At 42.0% G+C, this 14,427-nt stretch overlaps 1 protein-coding gene across 1 annotated transcript in view; it reads left to right on the forward strand.

Annotated features, from left to right (window-relative positions):
• The first annotated feature begins 472 nt into the window (after window positions 1–472).
• The window catches only part of LOC102209774 (neuropilin-1a-like), a 91,977-nt gene continuing 78,022 nt past the window's right edge, over window positions 473–14,427 (forward strand). Inside the window, exons 1-2 of the mRNA XM_005740749.1 lie at window positions 473–1,304; window positions 2,218–2,392. Coding sequence (XP_005740806.1) covers window positions 1,211–1,304; window positions 2,218–2,392 — 269 coding nt within the window. The 5' untranslated portion in view covers window positions 473–1,210. The remainder of the gene's footprint in view (window positions 1,305–2,217; window positions 2,393–14,427) is intronic.

Consider the following 14,427-nt stretch of genomic DNA (forward strand, 5'->3'; position numbering starts at 1 on the left):
AGACAGTAGTGAAGTTTCACTATATGTTGAATACTATTATACATTAGCATAGATCCATAGATATTAGTATATACTACTAACACAAAAATTAGGGTATAATATATCAACAGACAAAAGAACAACAAAAAACCACTCCAGATAACGCAGTTCCCTCCGCTGTCAGCTCTCTTTTCACTGAACAAGTTCAGTCTTTGTCAGTGTTATTTCCATCCACCCAAACCACCCTCATTAATAACGAAAATAGACTAAATATGCAATAGATGTGTCCCCAATATACTTGTAACTATTTTCAGAGGAAAGACGTGTAATTTAACAATTCAAGTATCTAATATATTTCATGAACGTATCTGGAGCAAACTATTAAATGTGGGATGTAGGTCGCCAACAAAGGACCGAATAAACCTCCCTCCAATACTTTTCTCCTCGTGACTACGTGTCAGATGTGGATTCTCGTTGGCTCATATGGTCGCTGTCCACACCTCACCTTACACCAGACCCACACGCCAGCCTGAGTTTGCGTGCGCATTTATCCCCGCGAGCAAGCGTTGGGAGCGCAAAGAGGGCGCACCGGTGTCAGTTTGCTCCAGCCCCTTTGTAGCGGTCGGTCGCTGGTGGCTGCGCGCAAGGCGTCTAGAAGCAGAAATTTGGGGAGTGGAAATTCCGCTGTTACTTTCACGTCTTCCTGACATTTCTGCTGCGGCGGTCAGTCAGTCGCTGAGAGCGGAGAGAGGCGGAGAAAGAGCTGAGCTGAAATAAGGAGTGAAGATCTGGAGAGCGGCGCTCCGATGTTCCCCGCGGCTGGGTTTCCTCTGAATACCGTTTAACTAGTGATTTCTCTTTTTCCATTTCCCACTTGGAAGTATGTCTGTCGCTCCCGTTTGGTGTCAGGAGTGAGAGGTCTGAGCAAGAGTCGCAAGCTCACGGCTGCCACTTTTGACGATCGGATTTTTCCTTTTGATTCTTCGTCTTGTTTTCTGCATTTGGATTATTTTTTTTTCCAGGAGATGCCAAGTTGTTCCCTGACAGACGCAGGGCTCTGCTGCTGAAGCTCACAGGATGCTGGGGACTCTACAACAACCAGATTTCTTACTTTGAGACAAATCTCTGTTATTTTTCCTGTGTGGACGTAAACTCTGGACGTTTACCCACCCGTTTGCCTTTATTTTTTTATTTTTTTTTTTTTATGTTCTTTATTTTTTCATTTTAACAAATGTCTGTCTTGTGCTATCTAATAAGGATGCGTAGTGGATTGCTATTGTTCCTTTTCGCCCAAGTCTTCTTGGTTGCTTCGTTGACACAGACTGGTAGGTGTTGACGGGTTGAATGAATACATGTGGCTTGACAACAGGCAGTCTAGCTGAACGTTGATCCGTTTTACATCGTTTTGCACCATTGTTGCCTCTCACCTGTTATGCTTCGGCTCTCCCTTTGAGAGCACGTCCGCGGGGCTTCAAGTTAGACCACGCAAATACCGTTTTCAGTAGAATTCCTCCAACAGATGGAGGGGAAACGGCAATAAACCACAAAATACACGGAAACCGGATTATACTAATGTATAATATAGCGACGGAGGCGCAAATTACCTTGCAGCTGCAAACTAATACATACAGTCACTGAGGCACAACAATTCACTGTAATAAGTTTCCTTATTATAATAGAAAAATTAAACAATTTGTCTTTGAGGTCTGTTGGCTTCATCCATTCAGAGATGCATTTTGGAGCTTGGCGCTTGTTGTCATTGAAGCATGATCTCGGCTACAAGCAATTCATTAAATCATTCAGAGAGAAAATTAAATGGAATCATCCTGCCTGATTGCTGGCAAAGCAGCCCACCTCACCTTCATGGGCGTAATCACACCTTATGGTGCGGATGCAAAGGAACCTCACTTTATCCAACACCTTTTCTAAAAAAGTGTACGAGTGTAAAGTTTTAGAGAATTCTAGTGTGTGACTTTATAGTTCCAACGTGTGCCTGGCTTCTTGGCGCAAAAAAATATGTGTAATTTCTTTTTTTAATTTCTGCTCTAGCGGTGGATATTTGGATTTATGTGCCCAAGCTGGAGTTGTTAGTGTCCTCCTCACTCCCACCCCTGCGGTTGCACTTAAATCTTTTACACCAGAATGCGCAATCAGTCAACATTACAGTGCAGACCAGTGCCCAGAAAGTCAATTTATCTCCTCTAACTGAACAACTTTCTTGCTTTTTTTGCGGTGTAGATAAATGCGGGGGAAGCATAGAGATGCACGCCGCGGACTACCTGACCTCCCCGGGCTATCCCAGCGCCTACCCACCGTCCCAGCAGTGCGTATGGGTGATTACCGCCCCTGAAGCGGGTCAGAAGATCCTCATCAACTTCAATCCGCATTTTGATCTGGAGGACAGAGACTGCAAGTAAGAGTTCACTCCTCTCGCTCTTCTCTCTCTGCCTCTCCCACCCTTCTTTGCTCTCTCTCCTCAATTCTGCCTGGATACAGTGTGAAACTGTGCCACCTATTGGTCAAGGAGATAGTTGTACATCTGTTCCCAGGAAACGGGGGTGCAGGGATGAGATATGGCGCTGAAGGTGCTGGCAATTACTTCAGAGGAAATGGGCTTTGATGGGTTTAGTAATTCATACATGATAAGGAGGCAGGCTGGACGGGCTTTTAGCATGATTTTAGGGGGGAGCAAACTCTGCAAAACTGGCTGCATCCGCTTTTGATTAATGAAGTTCACTTTGCTCATTGCTGAAATGGAGAAAGTGTGTTTACTTTTCATTTGGAAGTAGAGTTTACCTGTTTGTACTTGAAGAAGAAACGCTTTGTGTGCCTTTTTGTATGCAGCGTTGGAATAATGATCAAATTTGATTTTTAAAATGGGTGGAAGGGCTGCTGTGTTGGTTTTTCTGAGGAAGATGTTGAAAGATAAACACAAGTCAGTTAATGCTTTTATCTGTAATCATGCTTCCTCTCCTGCTTTTTCTTGCGCTATTTATGAATCACAGTAACAAAAGAATACGCCAGTGCATCCTGATATCTAACAAAACATTTATTTCTTTAGGAAAGTTCCAGTTTTTGAGTTGCTGTGAAGCTTTTGTGCTTTTCTTTGTCTTCCATCATAGTTAAGGAAATATATTCGAGTTTGGGAGCACTGGTCAGACAAACCAACATAAGTGACGGGATGTTGTTTCCTGAGAACTTGTATTTTATATTTTTTATTTGTTTTTGGGGTTTTTTGTTTTCCTTTTTGTGAAAATGATCAGCAAAAGATAAATAAAGGTCTATTCAGCCTTATCGCTGTCACTGGAGGCAGTTTGGGTTATCGACTTTTTGAAAAAACATTCTTATAATGATACACGCACGCTGGAATCATTCATGTGTGCGTCTCATGGTGCTTTCCTTTGAATTACTGTTCAGAACCTGTGAGCAAGCACCCATGCAGACACCCGTAAGCCACCCTCTGTGACATAGAAACACACACTCAATTGTGCACGGCCGCACCACAACCCATGTGTTGCCGTTGTCCATAAATAAGCTTGTTTTTATGTCGGCTCCTCTGCCTTTTTTAAAAGCTCCATAAATGGCTCCTGTGTAAATCACGACTAGCTGTCCAGCGCTGTCTCACAGATGGGGTCCACCAATACTATTGGATCATGTTTCAGCACCAAGGGACTAATAAACCATTAGCGCTCGGGACAGATAGTGGATATCGTGTGTCTTTCGGGGGAATATACACCGTCCACCGTGCTGAAAGCAAACAAGCTGAAAAGAATCTCCTTTGGAAGCTAATTCTGCAGTGACCCTATTTTGTGTGATAACCCAGGGAGCAGTATAAGCATGCAATAATGCTGCTTAAGTACTTAATGAAATGTAATAAATCATGGCGATAAAATTTTCGACAGTGGCTGGCTGGCACTGCAGTAGATCTCGAACTGAACGTTATTGTCTCCCTAAATGACTTTTCCACAGGTTAATGTGCTGAAATAAGGCAGTTGTAAAATAAAATATTACAGTTTAATCAGGTTTTATCATGAGCAAATGGTTTTAATATTAACTAGAGACCATCTGGCTTCTGGTGTCGGGCAAAGCACCAACAGAGTGTGTTCAGGTTTTACGAAGATCACGTTTTTTATGTCCAAAAGGTGGAAAAGTGTGAAACCAGGAGGGAAATGGAAGCATGAGGTGTATTGATCGTGTTGCTCTTCAGTGTTATGGGATTGTTCATTTTAGCCACACGTGCCTGATTCCATGTCTCGCAGTCAAGAGAGCCAACGTTTCCACATTATGATTGACGCGCCTGTGCCCGCTGAACAGCCTGACCACCCTGCAGCCACCTCAACATGTCATTTGGCTGTTTACTTAGGGGCCTCTCTGCTTTCCTTGATTGGTTTCATTATTTGTTGTGTGAGTTTATGTTGGATGATGATGGGGTGCAGCTCGTAGCTCTCTGACTTGGCAGGAGCGGTGTTGTTTTTGGGAACGAGTCAAATCTTCGAAATATGCCCGTCGAGGGGGGCCTTAAGCCTTTGGCAGCGCTGCGGTCCCACTTAAAAATTTCCTGAGATGATATCTTAGTTTTATTTCACTGGATGGATGGCACGGCGTCAGCTCCGGAGTATGATACGGCAGTTGGCGGGGGCATGAGTGGAAACAGGAACAGAATATAATGTTTTACTGTGAACTGAATGTCTGAAAAGTTGTGCGTTAATCTCTGTTGATAGACGAAGGTGGATGAGGCATTACACACCTGTTGTAGAACACCTGGGACAGCTACTGCTCACCTGAACATCCTGTAGGTGCCATACATCACCCAGAAACAGTTTAGATTGTTCATAAAATCATGTTTAAGCTAAAAACGTGAAAATGTATAAACCTGGAAGTATTTCAGACTACCACTTTAAGACTCTGTTTTACAGTAGTGAGTAATATGCCATTAGAAATTAAACTAAAAGCTGTAACAACAGCAATTTAACACCTTTTATCAGCCCAGTCAATAGCTGTCATCAGCTGTTATCAGTCCAATACATATGGTCAGTAGCTCTGAGCTAGCAGGCTTAGTTTGCTCTTATAATCTATTGTATTCAACGATTAGTAGATAAAAAGACACGTTATACAAGAGACCTCAGGCAGGACGCAGTGAATATGGAATTTATACAATGGTAAATATGGTGAGCTAACAAACAGAGCTTTGTAACATGTGCTTTATGATGTGAAAGGAAGCAATTTACACAAACAGTACTGTTTTTCTCACCTTAGTCTATTAGCTTTGCTGCCTTAATGCATCCAAGTGCTTTTGTTGCCAAAGCCTACCAAAGTGCTCCGACGCCTGACCAAGTAGTTTGTTTGCATAAACCTAATCCTTTTGGTGCCTGATCCTAACTTAGCGAGTGAAATATAATTGAAATCAACATTTTTTTAAAAAGCCCCCTAACCGAAAAGACAGGTCTCAAACTCATGACTCAGTTTAAACTTGAATTGATTATGTTTCTGCAGACTGTTTATAAGCTGGCAACACAATTCACATTACCTCTACTCAGCAGAAAGACGATCTAGAAGCAGGCAGCTTACAACAAGTACCAACAGCTACGAAAACTGATCATTGATTTAGGTCTCGTAACACACAACAATAGTAAATGTATTTTGGCTAATAAACTCATTAATTTGAAATAGTGCAAATTGCCAATTTCATCTTCAAAGAAGCCAAGATGATGCATTTGAATGGTCTGCTATGTCTAATCAATAGTCCAGAGAGCAAATTGAGTTAACTATTAGAGGAAACAGGAAATCATCCAGTCTGAGAAGCTTAAAAAGAACAAAAACGTGTTTTTTTCATCTTTTTTTGTCTGATTAATGGCATAAATTAAACTATTGTCACTTACTTGTCTGCTAATCAACCAGTGTTTCAGTTTCCAAAGCACTACAATCATCAGTAACCTTCACAGCACCTTCACAGTGCTGGTTTGAAGTGTCTCGCTAACACACATTTGGAAATCCTACAAGGAAAATCAAGCCAGTGGCATTTAGGTTACAGTTTCTCAAATATCCCTGATTTTAAGATACTCTCCAAATTGAAATTCATTGTTGGAATGACAATCCCACCTCCTCCGTCGTAGCATGTAGCCGCTTGCCCATTTCTCCCAGTCCCATAATTAAATTATTGGACCAAAACAGAACAAACATGTTCCACTGCTGTGAAGCATGTCTGCAGTTAACTAGCCAAGCAGAGAAACCATAGCAGTGCTGTTCCACGAGCGAACGCCGGCTACATTTCCGACATCTGCGTCACAAAATATCTTCCCCGTGCAGCCTCATGACCCAGGGTTTGTAATTATGATCCCTAATTACAGCATATGTAAAAATATATGTTTGTGAGCCCTGTTTTCTACAGGGGTGATTCATGAAGAAAGAAATCTGGGAGGAGCTGTGCACTAGATTTAGATGATCCATCAGTGTGGAAACAATGTAGCTTTATCTGAAAAATAACACAAGTGTAACACACACCATTATAAGCTGCTGTTATTTTAAAAGAAATAAAAATGGAAGCATCTTTTTTGTGGACTTTGAGGTCAAATAGATGGATCTGTGGTTCACGAGGCCATCGTAAGCTTCAGAAAAACAGTCAGTCTGTGGAAGTAAAAGGTCGTTGTTGGAATTATCACCCAACCTCTCGAGTGGCAAATTCTGTGCTCGGTGAACAGACGAGAAGCAGTAACACTTTTTTTTCAGACACATTAAGATCCGTCGGCTCTTCCTCTGTAGCCAATCTGGAGCCGCACCAGAACAAGACTTGTCTCACATCCACGTCTGAAATAGCGTGGCCGACAAAGTGAATCCCCGCGGAGCGTGGTAAAATAGAGCAGAGGCATGGGTAAGGAACATGCGTCGGTGGCCGGATAATTTGGGACATCTTTTTAGGAGTTGGCTGAACTGTTGCCTCCTACATGAGGCTGAACTGGCACAGCGTGCACCTCACACATACACAGTACACACACAAACACAGGCAGCCTAAACTTTCTGTCACTTACATTAAGCCTCGTGTTCAGACGTCGATGCACGCTGCTACAGTACGCACAAACCACACATTCATACTGATGCATTAAAGGTAACTTCAAAAGGAAATCTGCCATTTCTGTCTCCTTTCAGCGATGGATATTGTCTTTGAGCAATTTTGTTGTTCGGCTCTCATCTTTCTTTCATGTAGATAAATGTCCATAAAGAAAAATCACACGCATAAAATGAAATAAATGATAGATTAAAGGGAAAATGTGAACCTAAAAACCTGGATAAGCATAAAAAGTGGGAAGGTTAAAGGCAACATACTGGAGCTCTAATTCAGTTTTGATCATTCGGATAGCAAGTAAGTGAATATCGTTTGGAAGGACAGAGTACTGAACGTGACTCACTGAATACAAAAAAGCACTGAGGCGATTCAGAGGCCTCTTTGTGAAACAACAGTTTCAAAGATTTGTTGAGTTTTGCTTCTGTCACCAACATTTTTTTTTGGTTACCAGCCACATCAAAGAAGAGACAAAGAAGAGGTCTGTCGTGGATTTCATAGCCCAATTTGGCTCAAATACATCTCCAGTTGTATGAAAGGGACTCACATGACTCTTTGCAGTTCTGTGAAAAAGTATGACAGTGCAGTAACTTGAAGTGATTGTTTACTGTATGATTTTTTTGGGCCATTTTGCTTTACAACTTTTCTTCAGGCCATTGTACTTTGTGGGCATTTGTTTATGCACGGCTCTCTCTGAGGTCTGGACTTCGACTGGGCCGCTTCTTCACCTTAATTCTTTTCTTTCTCAGCCGTTCTGTTGTAGATTTGCTGCTGTGGTTGGGATCATTGTCCCAACCACAGCAGCATAGGATGTGCTGCAGTATCAGCCAAGTTTTAGCTGTTGAACAGACATCCTCACATTTGACTCTAAAATACTTAGGTATGCAGAGGACTTCATGGTTGATTAAGTAACAGCAAAGTGCCAGGTCCTATGGCTGGGGGGGGGAAAGCCCAAATCATCACCCGTCCACCACCATGCTTGATAATGAGGTGTTTGTGCTGATTTGCTGTCTTTCGTTTTTGCCAAATATGGTGCTGCACATTAAGGCCAAACATCTCTAATTTGGTCTCATCTGTCCAAAGGACATTGTGCCAGCAGTCTTATGTTCAGATGCAGCTTTGCAAACCTGAGCTGTGCTGCAAGGTTGTTTTTAGAGAGAAGAGGCTTTTACCTGGCAACCTTTCCAAACAAGCCCTACTTGTTCAGTCTTTTTGTAATTGCACTGTCACAACATTTAACATCCAACATCATAACTGAGGCCTCTAGTTTGAGAGGAAGCCCTTGGATTTTTTTTTTTTTTTGCAGTTTCCCTGAGCGCTGAACGGTCTGACTTTAGAGTGAATTTGATGAGATATCCACTCCTGGGAAGATTATGGCATGTGTCACAATAAACCTGAATACTCCAGACCAGCGAACTGCTAAAACTTCTGCTTTTATAGAGGTGCCCATACTTGATGATGATCAATTAATCAAATGCATTTCATTAGCAGCACCTGGCAGCTACTTGGCCTCTTAATTCTGGTTGAAGCAGGAAGGTGCAAATAAAGAGAATTCAGATTTGGGATTTTGTGAAGTTCAGCTAGTCGCTGTTTCAGTTGGTGAACAGTTATAAACAGTCTTAACAATGCTGACCTTAGAGAGAACAGAGAGAACCAGAAAATCCAAAACAGATCATGTGACACAGCTATCAAAGCTGTGTCACATGACCTCAAGGCTTTCCAGCACCACCAGTTTAATAAACACACAAGTGGATTTCAGTGTGATTCATATGTGGAAAAACACTGGGGTTCTTTGTTTTAGAACTGGGTTACACTCCACATCACATGCACCCTGCTGCCAAGTTTTTATCATCATGTAGATTTTTTTAAAAGTGATTTACTACAAGTTCGTTGTATCGGTCTGCATTAACATGGGTTAAAAAAAGTAACTGAGTGTAAAATACACAAGTGAAAACTCTCCTTTCGGTGATGGAGATGAAACAGGGTATAGGGTCCGTTTGAGTAAAAGTAGGCACGGCTAAGAAGATAATTAGAGTAGTTAATCACAGCTGCAATTTGTGGACTGCCTCGTGATAATAAATAACATTATAAGGATATCTATGTTTGTTTTTTTTCCCTTTTCTCTACCCAGCAACACATTTAAATTTGATGCAGCTTGACATTTCAGGAACATACAGCGAACTCGTCATCGTACAGAGGAGAGGCTGGAGGGGGAGAGGAAAAAGGGAGAAAAATAGAGTTCCTCCAGAGTGTGACGGAAGGACCAGTTGCTCCTTACAGTTTGTCTCGAGGCAAAGCGCTTTATGATAAGTCAGAAAAATGCCCCAGCAGAGACACAGTCACAGGACCGACATCTCGTAGCCCGGAGGTGTCACATGAATGGAAACGTACTGTTAGAGGGCATTTGTGTTGCGTGTGCAATGGTTGGTGGAGCTCGTGTTTTCAAAGTTGATTTCACGTTCTCATTTCTATTATTATTCCCAGTATGTCTCACTTATTTATATATATATTTTGCTGAGGCATGGTTTGATGTGAATAAATGAAGAATGGATCATTGGAAAAGCTTGTTTCTTTTCTATTTTGCAGGAACATTTATTTCAATGAGGAGAGATCACTTGGAGGAATTGAACATGATTTATTAAGATAGAGAAAATAAAGTATTTGGGGATTAGACTCCGATGGCCCATCGTGGCTGAAAGGAATCCCAGCGGTGATAGGATTTAGAATAGGACCCCACGGAGTCGAGACGCTGGTGGTGGTGGAGAAGATGGAGATTATGGGTTGAATAGAGCTCTGGCTGAGGTGTCTGAGGTGGAGATGGGGAGGAAAATGACGGAGAGCACAGATTTAAACCATGCGACGCTGAGGCTGATTGGCTCAAACAGGGTGGACAACTAGATGATCGGACTAGAGTAATGGTGTCGGTATTGATTCAAGATTCTTTATTTGCCACATGCATAGTTATACAAGCATAACACGCAGTGAAATGTAACCTGACTCGCTCCTCGACTTGTGCAAAAGTACATAAAGTGAATTAAATAAGAATAGACAATCTGAACATTTTACAAAATAGACAATATGAACATATTTCAAATTAAAAGAATTTGAAATGTACATTGTGCCGGTGGGTTTAGAGTGTCTAGAAGAGAGTCCTGTCTCAGTCACTTATGGATGATGTGAGAGGGCGGGCGTGTGTGGTGTTGGGGGGGATGTTATGGTTTAGGGCCCGGATGGCTTGGGGATAGAAGCTCCTCTTGAGTCTCTCTGTCCTTGCCCGGATGATGCGGACCTTCTACCGGATTGCAGAAGTTGGAACCGTTTGTTGCCAGGATGGGACGGGTCCTTCAGGATCTGCGCTGCTCTAGTCCGGCATTGGAAAGCCGTAGCACAAAAGCAGCCAGGAAAGCAGGCAGATCAGTGATTGCAGATCTTCCTTACTGAACTTATGCATAAGCTTCATTTAGTTGACCCCAGTGTTTTAGGCAACAACAAAGAAGAGTCAGCAAAACTAATATAGCTTTAAGGCAAGACCAGTAAGATTTAAGGTAGATCAGACAATATTATTGTCGCTTTGCAACCCACATTTTCACTCCACTTCTTCCTTTACGTGGCGCGTCCTACTTAATCATTGTCATGTCTGTCGTTACTGATACTTGCTCCATCCTGTAATGAGGTCTTGCCGCTGCTATCTCCTTCTGCATCTTTCCTTTTATATGTATGCACATGGAACGGCTGGGAGGTATGCTCTCCTCCCGCAATGGAGGGTCAGGGAGGCCCCAGGACAGAGCTAGGCAGCCAGATATAAATTACTGCAGATGGAAATAACTATAGAGGTCCTGACTGAAATACGCTTTATTGCAAAATAAAATAAGAGAAGAAAGTGTGATGGGCAGCGACACTGTTACACAGACTGAAGGAGTGTAGGAGAAGCTTGTTTGGGCTTTTTATTAGGTGCTTTGAGGAAACAAACCCTGGTATAAAATAGATGGTAGAATCAAATTAATGGACGCACGCATTTATGGATGGGCCGATAAAAGGATGGAATTCAGTGTGAGGGGAATAAATGTCAGAATGGATGGATAGATTGACAAATGATTGGCAAGATATGAGTGTTTTTGATGAAAAATTACATATAGGCGACTGAAGGGATAAAATCATTTCTGGGTGACTGAGAGAAGCATGACACAATTAGTGGATAAAAGGGTGTTTACCGAATATATGAATACATTTGAACAAACTTTGTTCCCTCCTCTTCTGAAAGTGTGCGTTTATACCACATCAAAACACGTCGTCTTGAATGTCATCCTTTGTTTTGTGGCTTTAGACCGAGGCGTCGCTTCACCCGCCCCGCGCTCTGAATTCTCAGCATTCACTCTGACTTTGCCATTTTCAGAGGAAAAATAAAAGCCTCCCTTCCAGATGGTTGTATTTTTCAGCTCCACACCGACCACACAAAACAGGAAGGCTGAATGTGCTGCTGTCACTCCACGAGTGACTTGTGGCCCAAAAAAATCGAGGCGAGAGCCTTCAAAAATAATTTAGCTGTTTGTTTTTGTGTTCTTTTGTGATCTGTAACTTTAAAGCACAAAAGCACAATGAGGATTAAGTCAGCGTCATCATGTTTGCATTCTGAATGAACAGTTGTAGTGTCTTATGTAATATCATTTCCATTTTTTTCAGTAATGCACAAACAAATTTGTGATTTCTCGAGTACATTTGTAAAAATAGCAGGCACACCGGGACTATTTAAACTTGTAAAGCAGACCACCTTAAAGCTGGTGGTTGTTTTTGATTGTAAAGCCAATCTCATAGTGGCCCCTGACAGCCCTCAGCCTCCACTGCAGGATGCATGTGGGTGCAGATGGGGGCAACAAGAGGCCCCGGGAGCAGTGGACTCGCGTGCCTCGGTAGAGTTGCGTGGTAGCTACACAGAGAGTGACGGAGAGCCGAAGCCGACAACCAACACTGTGATTGCATGCTGAGAGATCCTCAGTGATACAGAGACAAAGACTTAATGTTCCTTCTACAGATCTAACAATAGCTGCAATCATAAAAAACTGCATGCTTTCTCCTTTTAAAAAAACAGCACTAAGCTTCAATAGAAATAGAAATACACACTGAGGACTGAAGTTTGATCGTTTAATCCTGTGTGGTCAGAAAAAACGTTCAGCTTTTAATAGAAAAGGGAAAATCTGCTTCATAAGAAGAGATGAAGATTAAGCCAAAGGTTAGAGGGTGAAGTGATAAAAGCAAAGAAGGATGAAAAAGAGATCAGAAGGGCACCAATAAACTCAGAGAGACAGCGAGCGTCATGCTGGTTGGCACGGTCAGTCTGATCCTGACCTCAGCGACAGACCTCTCACTGTTTCTCTCCACCTCCTCCACCCTCAGGCTGTCCTGTCACTTGTTTGATCCAGTCGCCTCCTGCCATTACTTTCTTTTTCTCTGTCCGTCGTCTTGCTCTCTTCTCCCTGTGAACTCAGTGTGCACTTGCTATGTTTTCATCCCACGTTCTCCCCTGCTCGCCATATGCTCTCCCTCTCTGCTTGATTTGACAAATGATGGCGAACTTTAAACCGTGTGCAACCTGAGCTCTCGGCCCTGTTTGACAAAAAACAAACACAAAACGATAACTGGCCAAATTACAGCCTACCAGCATTTGCTTTTGTCTCAACCGCGTTATCATAGAAGACGATATTTGCGAAGGTGTAAGAATCGGCTTTTTAAAAAAAGGGTCGGTGAACACCCAGAATAACTGAGATGTAGTGGCCTTAGATAGAAATGTGTGCATACACAACCAGAAAACAGAGAGTCCTTATCTCTGTTGTTTACCAGATATTGCACATAACTTCTCAAAGATCTCATATATCCATTAACTGCAAGCCATGAGAGAACTAGCAGGGGTAACCTGACAATCTAGGGTGAAACTGAGTTTTCTGTTTTCATGCCTCCTAATTAGGAGCTTCAGATTAAATTTATAAGATTATGAAGGATTTAGAAGTTTTGATAAGCTCATAGGAATCATGCAAACAACTTTAAGGACACCCTGCACTCAAAATAAAGTCATGCAGGAAAAAAAAACAAGGAATACAAGGAAACCTCTACAAAGAGCATAAAGAGACACCTCAATCAAAGAACTCAGAGCTTTGAGTTTTTTAACGGTGATTGTTTGGTTGATTGGATCTTTTTGAGGCCTTTAAAAGAAAAAATAAAGATTTCTTTTAGGAAAAACACACCGAAGCACTTTACAATAACTGACAGATTTACAGAGCTGGCTGGTGCGAGGTTTTTAGAATTTATTTAGCCGTGAATGCAATAATTGACATCCACCATTTAGTACGAACAGAGGTTAAACACTGGCGAACAAACAGACTTTCACCAGCTGACTTCTCTCTTTCAGCAGCAAATATTTGTGTAATAGGAGGAAGGGTGAACTCTGAATCCTGCTATTGTTTCTCTTATGTAAGTTAATATTGTTTAGATTTTCCTCTTTTAAACAATTACAGGCCCGAATTCTGTGAATCAGCTCTCACATATGGAAACACTGATTCACACTGACTGTATCAAGGCAGGCATTAAACAATAGCGCACATACCAGCTAAGCAAACACAAAGTCAAGTGCGTGCACACAAACGCGCGCGCAATAAAACTAACAATATGTTGTGAATGTAATCAGAGCCATTGTGGACTCATCAGTGAACTACACACACAGACAGACACTCACACTTTCACACACAAATGAAAACACATGTCAGATTAGATCCTTAACGAGCAGATTAGCAGGGGGAGAGCTTGCAGGGGGGAGAAAGGGGGAACCTAGTCGACAATGTCACACACACACACAGCTGCAATCACAGGATTTGCAGGACACACTCGCTGATACACTCCAGATGTCCTCAAAGCAACACACACTCACACACTTATACATCAGAGGGCATCAGAGGGCATCCATCAGAGTAAACAGCTGGATTTAACGGTGACGATAAAGCTTCTTTTGAACTCTTTTTTTTTTTTTTACAAAGCTTCTGGCTGTTATCTAATCTTCTGTTCAACTTCAATATATCTGATACACAGTAACCACTAAAATGACAGATGGTAGTGAATAAATGTGTCATAAATTGCTGGATGGGTTGAATAAGTTTGGCGATTTTTATCCGAAGAGGTGTTTAAGTATAAGCATCGCCTTTAGGATTATATTTCATGGGGTGCTGGTTGGATATGGCTTCCTTTAAATCGTAAGAGGCTTTCAGGTTTCAGCTCGGCTTAAGTGATTATTCAGGTTTGTTTTGATACACAAGACTCTTCTCTGAAATGTTGGTTGCAACATAGAATTGTGTTGCAATCAAAGTTGAAATCTGCTGCTCTGTATTTTTGTACAAATGCAATACACA

This window comes from Pundamilia nyererei, unplaced genomic scaffold (assembly GCF_000239375.1).
Source record: "Pundamilia nyererei isolate P.nyererei 1_Seehausen unplaced genomic scaffold, PunNye1.0 scaffold00103, whole genome shotgun sequence".
NCBI classification, from domain to species: Eukaryota; Metazoa; Chordata; class Actinopteri; order Cichliformes; family Cichlidae; genus Pundamilia; species Pundamilia nyererei.